This window comes from Sus scrofa, chromosome 7 (assembly GCF_000003025.6).
Source record: "Sus scrofa isolate TJ Tabasco breed Duroc chromosome 7, Sscrofa11.1, whole genome shotgun sequence".
NCBI lineage: Eukaryota > Metazoa > Chordata > Mammalia > Artiodactyla > Suidae > Sus > Sus scrofa.
In genome coordinates, this window is record NC_010449.5 from 15,909,890 (window position 1) to 15,926,134 (window position 16,245).

At 39.6% G+C, this 16,245-nt stretch overlaps 1 protein-coding gene across 9 annotated transcripts in view; it reads left to right on the forward strand.

The window, feature by feature from the left end:
- CDKAL1 (CDK5 regulatory subunit associated protein 1 like 1) overlaps window positions 756-16,245 on the forward strand; it is a 658,999-nt gene continuing 643,509 nt past the window's right edge. The window contains exons 1-4 of one of the 9 annotated variants that reach the window (XM_005665616.2): window positions 756-850; window positions 1,676-1,719; window positions 12,810-12,984; window positions 14,947-15,059. In XM_005665616.2, coding sequence (XP_005665673.1) covers window positions 12,815-12,984; window positions 14,947-15,059 — 283 coding nt within the window. In that variant the 5' untranslated portion in view covers window positions 756-850; window positions 1,676-1,719; window positions 12,810-12,814. Of the gene's footprint in view, window positions 909-1,661; window positions 1,720-12,759; window positions 12,985-14,946; window positions 15,060-16,245 lie in introns of all 9 variants that reach the window. The other 8 variants (XM_005665619.3, XM_005665620.3, XM_021099785.1 and 5 more) reach the window with 8 other exon arrangements.

Genomic DNA, 16,245 nt, shown 5'->3' on the forward strand with positions numbered 1-16,245 from the left:
CAAGGTAATTATACTAGAAAAGGCATTTAAAAAATAAGGCGATTCTGCCAAATCACTATGAAACCCAGAGTCAGGCAATAGTCCAACTTTCTGTTAATGGTCTGCTGTTTTCACTTTGTAAAGTGGAGATGTTTTCTTGGTAAACAAGGTCAAATACAGTATCTTGGGTAAAATAATAAGGTGAGATAATACATGTAAGGTATACAGGTCAAAATCTGTATATACTCTGTGAAAGTTGTCTTTCTCTGCTAAACTGCTCCTCCTAAGCTGTCTTCTGAGCATCAAAAAAACAAAAACAAACTTGCTTAGTGTTCACTGATCTCTTTCAGGTTTAATTCCAACTGTTCTTTCTTTATCCTTTTCCATTTTCTTTAATATGACCTCTTTTCACAAAGGCTGAGGAAACTGGTAAATGTAATAAATCGAGCAGGTTCTTTTGGAGTGGGGAAAGTTGTGTTCAGGACAGAGGACAGTCACTACCGGCAGAGCCACTCTGGGCAAGTACTTAAACTGACAGTTTCCTCCATTCCATCCTTAATAAGAATAATAATAAAAAAAGTGGGGAGATGATGTTTACGTAAAGCGCTGAACACAGTGCCCGATACGTAGTAAGAGCTCAGGAGAAGTTAGCTATTAAACGAGTCTAAGAATCCGGGGTCTTGGAGGTGGTATTTTCTCTCTTGCAATCAAAGGAGTCGAGTGTAATCTTTAGATGATTGAGTTAAACCTGAACGCGCACGCTCAGCCTTGATGCAGTTTGATCTCTCCGGGCCACCGTCGCCGAGCATGCGTAAATAAACGTGGCGGGATGTGTCATGGCGAGCTCCAGCTAAAGCCTCTGCAGTTTCCGGCGAGTAGCGTGTGGGATTCTTTTACTTTGATCTAGTTTGTAATTTCCTGACTACTGGGTAAGGTGGCCGGTGGGGCAGAGTTTGTCCAGAGCTCCTTTTATGGCGGAGCCTCATTTCCCCACTTTCAGTCTTTCTTGGGTCGTTTGCTGGTTGGTTTTGCAGTTAAAAGGGAACCTACCAGCTGGGCTGGGGGAATTGAGAGGCAGGTAGCGCTGCCAGAAGTGAGGACGGAGTCGTTGGTCTTATAGGGGGCTGTGTAAGGGGCATTTAAGGGACCATATTCCTCATCGTCAGATCTAGCGTCTTTCGGGCTCCCATTTTCTGTGTTAGTGAGTTTGTGGGAAGTTTGCAGTGACCTAGGTTTCCTAGAGTTGCATCTCAATAAGCACTTAAACTGAAGTTGGTCTGAAGAGCAGGTGTCTTGTTTTTTCACTTTTCCTTTTCGTTCACTGTTAAAACCTCTTTCTGAATCTCGAGACGACACGTGTCTTTCGGTTGGGAGGTGATGTAGATACTTAGTTCATTGCCCTACACCTGTTTTGTAATTATCAGTGTTTCTTAAATCACGCAGACGTGTTGTTGTGCTAGATAGTGTTTATTAACTATGGCCAGACGCTGGGTCTCAGTCATGGCAAATACGGCAGATGTTATCATACCTGTCCTAATCAGCAAGAAATTGGGAGTAGGATCGAACATCGTTAACCTTACCTGTAAAGCAGCTTTTATGGAGTTTAATCCCGTTTAGGTAGTTTTAAAGAGTCCTTACTGTGGTTTCGTGAACTGGTTTAGAGCTTGTTTTTTTCTAATCAGTTTTTGTTTTCCAGACTTGTCTTTTAAGAAGATTTGAGACTATTTGGAGATAATCAAGGTACTTGTTTATTTTAAACCTCTTATGTTTGAGTGACATGTTACACATTATGATGTGCAGAAAGGTAGCCCAGTTTTAATTTCTTAGTGATTTTGCTGCCATTATTATATGGAAGTGCCATGATCTCCATATCACTAAATTCAAGGAACATTTTCATTCATTTGACTTAACCTTTCATCACCTGCATTGAGCACCACTGATCATGTTCACCGCTTAGACATGCTCGCTTCCTTTTCCTTCTGTGACCCACTGTTTTCCTCCTTCTTTGGTGGCTGCTTCTTGATCTTCACTATAGGCTGGTTCTCTTTTATTTGGCAGTTAAATGTGGAGTCTCTTGAGGCTTGGTCTTGTCCCCTCTCCTCTTCTAATTCTGTTCTTTTTCCTCTGGGTGATCTGTTCCACATCTTCATCAACATTGTTGTTCTCTTATTCTAGCCAACCTGGTGTGTGTTAAGTGGTATCTCCTTGTGGTTTTGATTTGTGTTTCCCTGATAGCTAATGATTTGATGTTTTATCATGTAGTATTGGTCATTCGTCTGTCTTTTCGGAGAACGGCCTGTTCAGAAATTTTGCTCTTATTTTACATTGGGTCATTTGTCTTTCTATTATTGGATTGTAATGTTCTGTATTCATTTTGATACTAGACCCTTATCAGACCTGTGATTTGCAAGTATTTTCTCCAATTATATAAGTTGTCTCTTTGTTGATAATATCCTTTGAAGCAGGAAAGTTTTAAATGTAAGTCCAGTCTGTTTTTTCTTTTGTTGCTTGCTTTTTTGGTGTCATAACTAAGAAAGCATCGCTTAATGTCATGAACATTTACACCTATGATTTGTTATAAGAGTTTTACAGCATTAACTCTTCAATTTACATTTGTAATCAATTTGAGTGAACTTTTGTGTATTATGTAAAGCAGGAATCCAGTTTTATTCTTTGCACGTGGCTGTTCAGTTGTCCCAGCACCATTTGTTGAAAACAGTATTCTTCTCCCCACTGAATTTTCTTGGCATTTTTGTTGAAAATCATCTGAGCAGGTAATGCACTTTGACAAGCATTCTAGATGATTTTTATGAAGAATAACTCTAGCATAGGGATCTTCAAACTTTAGTGCATGTCAAAATCACCTGGACAGCTTGTTAGAGATTGTTGAGCTTTACTGAGAATATCTGATTCAGCAGGTTTGGGTGGTACCCAGTACTTTTCATTTCTAGCGAGTTCTCCAGTGACAGTAATTGTGCAGTTGTGGGAACCACACTGTGAAAACTACTGGTGTAGGACTTTGGTTCAGAATTATGGCATCACATAGGAAAACCATTGGAAAGTTTTAAGAAATACTGATGCCCAGGCACTGTTTGAGAGTTGGATTCAACTAGTCAAGGGCTCAGTTGCTGGTAATTTTCCATAGCTCCTCAGATGAATATAATGAACACTCAAGACTAAGAATCTTTGCTGTGGGAGAACAGTGGTTAGAGTAGTTCTGGGTCAGGGGTGTATAGTGAAATCATCTGGGAAGTTTAAGTTCCCATCCTTAAATTCCACTCTGGAGATTCTTTTTTTTTTTTGTCTTTTTGCCATTTCTTGGGCCGTTCTTGCGGCATATGGAGGTTCTCAGGCTAAGGGTCTAAGCAGAGCCATAGCCGCTGGCCTATGCCAGAGCCACAGCAACACAGTATCCGAGCCGCGTCTGCAACCTACACCACAGGTCACGGCAATGCTGGATCCATAATCCACTGAGCAAGGCCAGGGATCGAACCTGCAACCTAATGGTTCCTAGTCGGATTTGTTAACCACTGCGCCACGACGGGAGCTCCTGGAGATTCTTTTTTTTTTTTTTTTTTTGTCTTTCTAGGTCTGCACCTGCGGCATATGAAAATTCCCATGCTAGGAGATGAATGAATCAGAGCTAGAGCTTTGGTCTATGCCACAGCCACAACAATGCCAGATCTGAGCTATGTCTGTGACCTGCACTGCAGCTCATGGCAATGCTGGATCCTTAACCCACCGAGTAAAGTCAGAGATCGAACCCACGTTCTCATGGATACTTAACCCACTGAGACATAAGAGGGACTCCTTCCACTCTAGAGATTCTAATGCAGATGGGGCCTGGGTATTTGCTGTTACAAAAGCTCTCTTGTATAAGTAACCAGTACTCTGATACTGTTTGCTCTCCATCATTTTCAGCATCTCCTTTTTCACTTAGTGTTTTTATTCCCCTTATTAAACTGATTTCCTCTCCTTTTGAGAAAAAACTGTATGAGTCTGTTGTTACATTTAACTATTACCTTGCTTTCCTTTTATTCCCAGACTTTCATTTCCATACTAGTCACTTATTTAATAATTTCTTAAGACTACCAATTCCCTTTGCCAGTTTGTTGGAAGTAAAAACTTAAGCTTATTAATAGTGATGAGGGAGTTTGTTCAAGTGCTTATGATAGGCAGGCAGGTTTAGGAACGTCTGCATAATATATTTGGTTCATTTGTCTCAGGTAAATTTCTAGTAATGGGATTGATAGGTCAAAGGATATATATATAATTATACATAAAAATATCTAAAATGTAAAATATTTTTATATAAAGTATAAAATATGTATTTTTAATTAAAACAATATATTTATAGTGTGTGCTAATTTCTGAGGTATAGCAGAGTGACTCATTTTGTGTGTGTGTGTGTGTGTATTCTTTTTTATATCTTTTCCAGTATGGTTTATCCTAGGAGATTGGATATCTTTCCCTGTGCTATTTAAGGACCTTGTTGTTTATTATGTATTAAAGTTTGATATGTATTGCCAGATTGCCCTTCAGAAAGGGTATGCCAGTTTTTCCATGCTTGTAGCTAACAGTAGGGTTTTTGTCAGTCTTTTTTATCAGTGGGGTAGATGGAAAATAACTCTGGTTAAACACATGCTCTTAGCGTGTTGGAGCATTCTTTCCTATACTTAATGGCTATTTGCATTTCATAAGTGAGTTGCCGGTTTTTCCTTGCACCCTCTTTTTTTTTTCTTCATGGAATGTTTTTCTTTCTTAGGGTCGCATTAGACTCTTACTACGTGTGCTTTGCCAGTGAGGCGAGCCATGTGGGGAGAGGTTGCTGTTGAGAGGAGCCCTAGGTTCTAATTCTAGCTCTATCAGTGAACAGATCCTTTAGTTCCCCTGGACTTCAGTTCTGTAAAAGAGGCTTAGCGGTGTTCTCTGCCTCCCAGACTCTGATACTTATGTCTACTGCAGTGGATGCCTTTTCATCTCTCTCCTTCCATACTCTTTTCCTTTAGTGGATTCATCCACAGTTGTGAAATTAAAAAAAAAAAAAATAGGGCTTTTAATACGTCATTACATTTATAATCCTCAAGTCATTCTTTAGTAACATTGAAAGGCGCGACCCGGTCTTTCACACTTAACTTAGTTGTTTGTAAAATCATAGTGATAGAAGGGCATGTAAGGGTTAGGTATTTGTCTTACCTCCCCACCCAGTGTAAGAATTTCCTTCTCTGTTATAAAAAGACTAACTGAATTCAGCTTAAACAAGCATTTTATTCATTCATCCATTCATTCAACAAATATTCTGTGCCTGCTGTGTGCTAGGCATTGTTATAGGTGTTATAGTGGTGAAAAAGAGATGGCCCCTTTGTTCTTGGAGCTTACACTGTAGAGAGAAAGACAGATGCAGTTATATATATATGATGTCAAGTAGGTAACTGTTAGGAAAAAAAATGCAGCATAAAGCAGGCTTAGAGGTCAGTGAGAGTATGTGGGATCCCTGATCTGTGTGTGGCTGCTTTAGATAGGGTGGTTAGGAAGAAGCCTCTCGGAGGAGGTGTCATTTGAGTAGAAAAGTAGGCAGCAGGCCATTCAAATATCTGGGGATGATATTCCAGGCAGAGGAATAGCAAGTGTGAAGGCCCTGAGTCAGAAGCTAGTTTGGCATGCCTGGGGAATGTCTGAAAGGTTATTACAGTCGGAGCAGAGTGGGAGGTGGCAGGAGTAGCAGCTTGGGGCCATATTTTGTTAGACTGGGTAGTGTACAGACAAAAATATTTACTGAGAAGCTGGAATGTTCTAGATCATTCTAGGCACCACCTGGGATAAAGCACCCAGAAGCCTTTTACACCCCCTCCCCCCCGGGTATGTATCTTAGTAGAAAGAGATAGTAACACAGTAGTGAACATACTGCTGTGGAAGAAGAAATTTTCCTCTACCCTTCTCAGTTCTTCTGGCTGGTCTAAGGAATAGATTAACAGGAGCAAATCAAATGAAAGTTGGATGACTTAGAGACTCAAAAAAAACCTGAGCAACTCCTCAAGATGGCTGTAACATTTACCTTAAATACCATCTTCAGCTAAAGACAAAAGAGGTTTGGGGGGTAGTGGTTTGGGATCTCAGAGGAGGAAAGCAGTTGCCATGAAGTAGAAAAGCAAATGTTTGGTATCAGAGGAATTTTAGCAAACAGACTTTGCCAGGTTCCTCCCTGTCTCTGCACGTGGTTCCTACTGTGGTTATCTGGGGCGCTGGCTCCCTTCCTGGAACAGGTTCCCCTATTTACATTCTTTTACACAGTCAAGGGGAAGGGCAAAGTTTCTTCCTGAGTTTTTTGGGCTTTGTTTTCAGCTCTAAATAATTCACATGCCAGAGACACATTTCCAGGTGGCAGGTTTGCTCCCCTCTAATAGCTAAGCAGGCGATGAAGGGCCATGGTAAGAAGTCAAGGCAGGAGAGGAGGAAGGAAGTGTGTGTACGTGGTGAGGTGGGAGTTGCTCAGAAAGGCCTCACTGTGACATTTGAGAAAAATCCCAAAGGGCTTGAAGGCGTTCCAGGCAAGACCTTGAGATGAGTGTATGCCTGGTGGGCGTGAATTAGCCAGGAAGCCTATGTGCCCGAATAGAATGAAAGGGGCGATGACAGGGGAGAGCGGGTGGGAAATACGGTCAGAGGGTAATGGAAAGCCGATTATGTATGTCCTTGCAGACCTTTGTGGCAATTTCTTGCCTGAGGGTTTTTAATCTGAGACAGAATACCAATGGCTGGTTTTGATCGAAGCTTGAGATGAACTTAGGTTTTAAAGGGATCCCTGGCTTATGTGCTGCAAGTGTCCTTGGGAATAAAGGGTAGAAGCAGGATGACTATTAACCATAATCCAGCTAAGTGTTAATGTTGATTTGGACAGAAATGGTTGTGATTGGAAATAGTCAGATTCTGAGTATATTTGGAAGATGGCGCCGATAGGATTTTGTTGGTAGATTGGTTTTAGGGTGAAGGGAAGAGGGGAACGAGGGACGATTCTGGGATTTTTGGCCTGAGTGTGTGGAAGGTTGGTGCGGAGAGGATCAAGAGTTCTGTTTGCGACTTTTAAGTTTGGAAGAAACTACTGGACATTCAATCAGGGGTGTTGAATAGGTGGTTGGACATCCGAGTCTGAAGTTGAGGGGAGGACTGGGGCTGGTTATGTAAGCATATATTTGGTATTTCAAGGCTGGATGAGATCACCTAGGGTGTGTCTGTAACCAGAGAAGAGAAGAGTCCTGTAACGAGCCATGGGGCCATTCCAACCACGAGAAGCTGGAGAGATGAGGAGGAACCAGCAGAGGGGACGTGGGCAGTGGCTAACATGATAGGAGGAGAGCTCGGAGAGTATGGGAGCCCAGAAGACCCTGAAGAAAATATCTTAGGGAGGCAGTGAATGGTCAGTAGTGTCAGGTGCTGCCGAGGGGGTTGAGTCGATGACTGAGAATTGACCATTGTGTACATTATTGCGACTCACTGGGATCAGGATGGGCAGCTTTGGTAGAGTGGGGGGGGGTGTGAAAGCCTGGCTTATTAGAGAGTTGAAGGGGGAAATAGGAGAGAGTTCTTGCAAAGAGTTTTCTTTTAAAGGCTAAAAATGGGGAGTTCCCGTTGTGACAAAGCTGAAGCGAATCCAACTGTGTCCATGAGGATGCGGTTTGATCCCTGGCCTCATTCAGTGGGTTGGAGATCTGGTATTGCCATGAGCTGTGGTGTAGGTCGCAGATGCGGCTTGATCCTGCATTGCTGTGGCTGTGTTGTGGTGTAGGCCTGTGGTGTAGCAGCTGTAGCTCTGAATTGACCCCTAGCCTGGGAACTTCCATGTGCTGTGGGTGTGGCCCTAAAAAGCAAAAACAAACAAACAAACAAACCCCTAGAAATGGGATAGAGAGAGTACGTAGAGGAAGTGGGGTCAAGATAAGGTTTTTGTTTTTTAAATGAGAGAATAACAGTATGTTTATACCCAGATGGTAGTGACTCAGTAGAGAGACAGCAGGAAGAGGGAGCATTGCTGGGATTCTGGGCTAGAGCAGGTCGGAGTAGAGGGATTGTTTTTAGGGAGGTGAGCAGTTCACTCTTAGTAACAGATTGATATATGGGCAAAGAACCATTTCCCATTAAGAGAATGAAGTCACCCATCTGCAGAATATGGGAGGGAATCTGAGGGGCTGCTTCATTCAGGCCTTCTGTTTTCAGTATTGTCTGCAGCCTCAAGAGGAGGAGATCTGTGAGAAATTAATTTTCAGAAAATTCCTAAGACAAATGAATTTCTTTACTTTGTTTTGCCCAGTCCTTGCTCAACTAACGCATACTGGGAATCTGTAAAAGGCAGAATTTCTCAAATTTATTTGATTAAACAACTGTTTTTTCACCGTTAATAAATAGAAACAATTTGAGAAAAACCCGCCTAGTTCATTTCACCTTACCTAGTGTGCTGAGTTGGCCAGGGTTCTTGTTTCCAAGAGCAGAAAACTCAACACAAATTAGGCTGCAGAGAGAGTTTATTAGCTCGCACAGCTGGGCAGAGCAGGGCTGCATTTGGCCTCAGGCATTAGTTGGATCCAGGTGCTCAAATTATGTCGGTATCGCTCTTTATCTCTTGGGTTCTTATAAGGCTGGCTTCCTTATGCAGGCTTCTGCTTTGCGGCCAGAAAGATGGCCGCCACCATATACACACAGAAGTATGTGGACTGATTGGCCAGTGAGGACCTGCTGTATGGCACAGAGAACTCTGCCTGGTATTCTGTGATCATCTATGTGGGAAAAGAATCTTGAGAGAGAATGGATATGTGTCTCTATATGACTGGGTCACTTTGTTGTACAGTAGAAATTATCACAGCTTTATAAATTAATTCTACTTCAATAAAACTTAGAAAAAAAAGATGCCCCCCAGTATCCTCAAGTTGATATTCTCCTAACTTGGCTACTTCAGTGAAAGAGAAGCCAGCTCTCCTGTGAGCCCTGGCATAGAGGAGAAGTCCTTATGATGATTCTGATTGGCTGGACTTGTCATGTCCAATTCTGAACCATCACTCTGGCCAGGAGGAAGAGTTGCTCTGGCAGGCATGGGTCACGTGCACCTGCGCTACATCTAGGGAAGGAGGAGGCCTGTGATTGAAGTAGAGTCTGAAAAAGTGACTAATTGCTGCAGTCTTAAAACTTAGATGGATGAGGAGTGGCTGCTGAGGTTTGAGCAAAGAAAGTAGTTTCTTGAGATGGAATCTACTCCTGATGAAGATCCTGTGAAAATTGTTGAAATGACAACAAAGGATTTAGAGTATTACGTAACTTAGTTGACAAAGCAGAGGGAGGGTTTGAGAGGATTGACTTTAATTTCAAAAGAATTTCTACTGTGGGTAAAATGCTATTAAAGAGCATTGCATGCTTACAGAGAAATTGTTCGTGGAAGGAAGAGTCAGTTGATGAGGCAGACTGCATTGTTGTCTAATTTTTAAAAAATTGGGAGTTCCTGTTGTGGCTCAGTGGTAACGAACCCAACTAGTATCCATGAGGATGTGGGTTTGATCTCTGGCCCCGTTCAGAGGTTAAGAATTAGCATTGCTGTGAGCTGTGGTGTAGGTCACAGATGGGCCTCAGATCTGGCATGACTGTGGCTTGTGGCTGGCAGCTGCGGCTCCGATTCGACCACCACCCTGGGAACTTCCATGTGCTGCACTTGTGGCCCTAAAAAGAGAAAAACAATTGCCTCAGCTACCCCACCCTTCAGTGACCACCACCTTGATAAGTAAGTAGCCATGAAACATCAAGGCAAGATCCTCCATGAAGATTACAACTTCTCAGAGCTCAGATGATGGTTAGTGGCTTTTTAGCAGCAAAGTATTTTTAAGTTATGTACATTGTTTTTTTAAGCATAGTGCTGTTGCACACCTAAGAGATTACATAGTAAGCTATTATTAATTGCGTGACTCATTTATTGCAATATTTGCTTTATTGTGGTGGTCTGTAACTGAACCTGCAATATTCCTGAGGTATGTCTAACATTTACTTTCTTTTTTTTTCCCATATTTTTTTTCTTATCGTAAGTATTTTAACATAATTGTGCATGCACTTAACAGTTAAAAAAATTACATGGAGGTGCTGTACACTTTACGCAGTCTTCCTCTATGGTAACATCTTGCAAAACTAATAATATCACAACCAGGATATTGACATTGTTATGATCAGGATATAGAACATTTTCATCACCACGAGGGTTGTTGCCCTTTGTAGTCACATTCACTTTCCTCTCACTCCATCCTCTCCTTAATCCCTGGCTAACCACTCTTGTGTCCTCCACTTCCATAATTTTGTTATTTCAATCTCAAGTATGTTATGTAAATATAATCGTACACTGTGTAACCTTTTGCCACTGGCTGTGTTCACTGAGCATAATTCCCTGGAGTTTGATCCAGGTTGTTGCATGTGTCAGTAGTTCATTCTTTTTTGTTGCTGAGTAATATTTCACCACATTGGATGTGCCTCCGTTAATTTAACCATTCAACCTATCAAAGGGCAGCTGGGTTCAAGTTTTGGCTGTTAACAAAGAAAGCTGCTATGAACATCTGTGTTTAAGTTTTTGTGTGAGTATGTCATATTACTTCTCTTGGATAAACTTCTAGAAGTCTAGTTGCTGGGTTGGATTGTAGTGGCGTGATGCGTTTGAGAAAATGCAAAACTGTTTTCCTGAGCAGGTGTACCATTTTATATTCCTTCTAGGACTGTATGAGTGATCCAGCTTCTCTGCATCCTTGCCATCATTTAGTGTTGTCACTTTTTTATTTTAGTCATTATGGTAGGTATGCAGTGATATCTCACTGTGGTTTTAGTTTCTATTTCTCAATAGCTAGTCATTTTGAATCTCTTCCCATGTGCTTATTTTCCCTCTGTATATCCTCTTAGGTGAAATGTCTGTGTATGTCTTCTATTTTCTAATTGAATTATTTCCTTTTATTTATTTATTGATTTTAAATGATTCTGTTTTGAGTAGTCGTTACTGGTCCTTTGTCAGATATGTTGTTTGAAAGTTTCTTCCCACTCTGTAGTTTAACTTTTCATTCTCTCAAAAGGGTCTTTTGCAGAGTGAAAGTCTTTGATTTTGATGATGTCTGATTTGTTAATTTTTTCCTTTTATGGATCATGCTTTTGGTGTCAGGTCTAAAAACAATTCACTTGGAGTTCCACCAGTTAAGGATCTGGTATTGTCACTGCTGTGGCTCAGTCACTGCCGAGGTGAAGATGTGATTCCTGGCCCCAGGAACTTTTGCATGCTTTGGGCACAGCCCCCCCTCCCCCCATAAAAAATCGCTTAATTCTGGATCTAGGAGATTTTTCTCTTATGTTTTTTTCCTATGTTTATTGTTTATTGCTTTACATTTTAGTCCATGATCCATTTGAGTTAATTTTTGTATAAGGTGAGAGACTTAGGTTGTGGTTCATTTATCTGTTTAAAACGTGTGAGCGCTCCAGTACTAACTGTTGAAAAGGCTGTCTTTCCTCCATTGCTTTTCGCACTTTTGTGTTTTTTTGGTGTGTGTGTGTATGTAGAATGAAATGGTTATTGTCTAAAAGTTTTGTGTCTTGCTAGGCTGCCCCTTTTCTGGTTCTTTGATAGGAGGAAAAGCTTTTGTTTTGCGAGTGCTTTTATTGTCTGTACCTGTTGGCATTTCTGAGTTACCTGCTTCTTCAGCTCTAAGTCTGGGATATAGGAGGCAAAAGAGAAGCCAAGGAACTTGCCATTGTGTTGTTCTTTGGGTTCCAAGGTCCCTAGCCAGTGTGCCATCTCTCCATTCTTCAAAGTCTTCTTATGTTTAGTTTATATATAATGTCCTGAATCCTAGTTGTGCTTAGCACGAGGGATAGGGAAAATATGTTTGTTGCATTTTCCTGGAAGCTGTGTCCACATTTTCTTTTCTTAATTATAAAATTTTTGAAGATTCAGGAAAGTAAAATTGGATAATAAGCACCAACAGCACCAACATATCTTTTTCTAAGATTTGAGTTGTAAATGTTTTCCCATATGTTTTAACATATTTTTTGTGTTAAAATAAATTATAGATATGATATTTTACCTTACATATCCAGTATGCATCTCTAAAAAATAGAATTTTTTCTAGAGATACTCTTTTTTTCTTTAATTGCAATATGGTTGATTTACAATGTTGTGTTAGTTTCAGCTGTTACAGCACAGTGATTCAGTTATACCCACACACGCATACACTCACATATTCTTTTTAAGATTCTTTTCCCTTACAGGTTATTACAAAATACTAAGTATAGTTCTTTGTACTATAAGCTTTAGCAAACATTTTTTTGTATCTATTTTGTAGATAGTAGTATGTATATGTTAATCCCATCCTTCAAAAAAAATAAGATTTTTAAGGCCAATACTTAAATGGTTTATAGTGATACCCTAATATTATCTAATACCCAGTTCATATTCTGATTTCTGTGGTTGTTCCAAAGATGTCTTACAGATGATTGGACAAAGTAAGACCTAATCAAGAACATAAAGTGTGTTTAGCTGTTATCTCTTAAGTCTCCTTTAATCTTGAATGGTTCCTTTCCTGCTCTTTTCTCCATGACATCGATTTGTTGAAGAAATAGTTCCAGTTGAACCTTGGAATGTCCCACTATCAGTGAGATTTATCTGATATCTCCTGTATTTCTGTATCTCCCATATTTTCTGTAAACTTGAAGTTAAATCTAAAGACTTTATTAGATTCAGGTTTGGCAAGAATATTTCATAGGCAATGTTATGTTAAACAGATTTTCTGAGGGACTCCTCTGCTTGTGTCATTTATAACTTTCCGTGATAGAGAAGATGCCTTCTGCATCCTGTGATACACTACTGGATGACATAGAAGATATTGTGTCCCAAGAAGATTCAAAGCCACAGGACAGGCATTTTGCAAGAAAGCAAGTCGTTCCAAAGGTGCGAAGGCGAAATACCCAAAAATACTTGCAAGACGAAAACAGTCCACCAAGTGATAGGTAAACTTTTTTATTTTTTTTGAAACTAAATTCAGTCTCATACCAGGGGAGAGGCTGGCACTACTGTATATGATAGACGTAATGTCTCTTTTAACAAATCTTTGAACTGGTGAGAAGAAAAATGTAGATTTATTTATTTTTTTAATTCAGATGGTTTTATATTTAGTGAAGTCATTGTTTGAAAAAGACCTCAAACTGCAAGTCCATTAAAGGCAGGGCTAAGCCAGTATCTGGCAGAGCAAGGATCACCCTTCTTCCCCTGGGCAGGGTCTCTTTGATATTACTGTAGTTGGTGTGTAATTGGTGCTTCTAAATTAAAAATTTTTATTGGCACTTGTGATTCTTATGCGAGAGTGGCAGTTTGAGCATTTGATTTTTCTTAGCATATTTACAGTTACTTAGAGATCATCTAAAGGCATTGGACACAAATTATTATGTTTTTACACTGTCTTATTAGGTCTCTAGTTTAGTGCAATTCTAATGTAACCTAGCCAGAAAAGATTATGCAGTTATATTGTTTTAGTATGCTTAAACTGTTTATCTAGTAAATTGTTGAAAGTTTTAATATATTTGATTATTTTGTTTGGAACAGTAAGCTTTAAAAATCTATGAATATAAAATTTGCTTATGATGACTGAAATCTGTTAAATTTGTCCTGAACATGTCCTTAAGCTAATGCCTATTGAATTATTAATTATTAGAGCCATCCAAGTTGTGAAAGTCCTTTTTCCTTCCTAAAAATATTGCATTTTTTAGAACTTTATATATGGAGTACTTTCATTTATTTGTTTTTTATTTATTTTAAGACATTTATTTATTTATTTTTGTCTTTTGCTATTTCTTTGGGCCGCTCCCGCGGCATATGGAGGTTCCCAGGCTAGGGGTCCAGTTGGAGCTGTAGCCACCGGCCTACGCCAGAGCCACAGCAACTCGGGATCCGAGCCGCGTCTGCAACCTACACCACAGCTCACGGCAACGCCAGATCGTTAACCCACTGAGCAAGGCCAGGGACCGAACCTGCAACCTCATGGTTCCTAGTCGGATTCGTTAACCACTGCGCCATGATGGGAACTCCTATTTATTTATTTATTCTTTTGGCTGTGCCTGTGGCATGTGGAAGTTCCTGGGCCAGAGAATCAAACCTGTGCCAGAGCAGCACCTTGAGCTGCTGCAGTGACAATGCCAGATCTTTAACCCTCTGTACCACAAGGGAGCCCCTATGGAGTACTTTTAATAATGCCATAAGGTGACAGATTTTTTTTTTTTTTTTTTTTTTTTTTTTGCTTTTTAGGGCCACATCTGTGGTATACGGAGGTTCCCAGGCTAGGGGTCAAATTGGAGCTGCAGCTGCTGGCCTATACCATAGCCACAGCAACACAGGATCTGAGCCGCATCTGTGACCTATACCATAGCTCACGGCAATGCCAGATCCTTAACCCCCTGAGCAAGGCCAGGAATTGAACCTGCAACCTCATGGTTCCTAGTCGGATTCATTTCTGCTGCGCCCCGACAGGAACTCCCAGATTTTCATTTTGATTGCTGTTTAATCTATAACTTATAAAGATTGTAACTAGTATGTAGTAGTCTGAGCATATAGATGCTTAATTTTTCCTTATTTGCCATTTAAGTTAGTACCATTGACTGTGCTATTGTGATTTGTACCTTTCCGAGAGTTGAATTTAGTGTTCGTATTTAGTAGTATTGAACTTAAAATACAATTCAATGAAATAGAAGATATTTTTTATATATAGAGTCTTAACTTACAGTTCTGTGCTTATTTTATACTGATTTTTAGACTTTTGGTGTAACAACAGATTACAAATTTAGTTGATGTTTTAATGAATAGCTTGTGAATGTATAGCAGTGTTTGTTTTTGCATAGTATGCCCAGAAATTATCTAGTATTTTTTACTTAAAAAAATCCCTTAATGAGACTTTTTTTTTTTTTGATCAATTAAAACAGCACTATTCCAGGCATTCAGAAAATTTGGATACGAACATGGGGTTGTTCTCATAATAATTCAGATGGAGAGTACATGGCTGGACAACTAGCTGCTTATGGATATAAAATTACAGGTAATGACATCTGTAATGTGTTTTATTGATTACGTTTTTCAGTGCTAAGTTTTTTAGAGGTATACTGGCTTCAGCAAAGGATATTTTAGTATAACTTAATGATTTTAAGGCAGAAAAATAGTGATAGCTAATACATATTATAGGTAACTGCCATTTACCCTCGAATAATATGGGTTTGAACTGTGTGGATCCATTTATCCATGGATTTTCTTCAGTACATATACTGGTATGTTTGCAGTGTATGTTTGGTTGTATCCTTTGATGTGGAACCCTCTGATACAGAGGACTGACTGTGGGAATTGAACATATGTGGATTTTGGTACCCACCTGAGGTCTGGAACTAGTCCCTGCAGATCTAAGAGATGACTGTGTATATATCATATTTTTAAAAAGCTTAAAGCTTGATTCTGAAGTAAGATTGGACTTAGAGAAAAGTAGTAAAATTGCAGAGTTCATATGTACCTTTCACCTAGCTTCTCCTAATCCTAACATCTTATATAATTATAATTAAGAAACTGTGAAATTAGCATTAGTGTAATACTCTTATATAAACTCGGACCTTGTTTGATTTTACCAGGTTTCCCATTTATGTCCTTTTTCTGTTCCAGGATCCAATCTAGGATCTCACTTTATATTTATTCATAATGTCTCTTCAGCCTCCTCCAGCCTGTGATAGTTCCTCATTTTTTTCTTGTCTTTTATGACCTTGACTCTTCTGAAGAAAATTGATTATTTTGTAGATAGTTTCTCATGGTTAGAATAAGGTATGCATTTTTTGGCAAGAGTACAAAAGTGATATTATATCCTACTAGTATATGGTATGGGAGAGATTTTATGATGTTAGTACACTGATCTTTGTCTTCTAGATATCTCCACAGTAAAGTTATTATTTTTCTTACTGTAACTAATATTTTGTGTCTCCTCAACCTTTTGCCTACTAATGCTAGTATTTGATAATTTTAGCATCCGTTAGTGGATCTTGCCTGCGACAGTTATTGCTGTTATTTGCTTAATGGTGATTTTCTCTTTTCTTCCGTGTTTAGTAATTGGAATTTTTCTTTGAGGAAGAGCTGTCCTTTCTGCCCTATTTTACTTGTTTATATCAGCATGGACTCATGGATATTTATTTTATTCTGTAGGTTATAGTTCAATGCTGTTATTTATTTCGTTGCCTGTATTGTTCCAG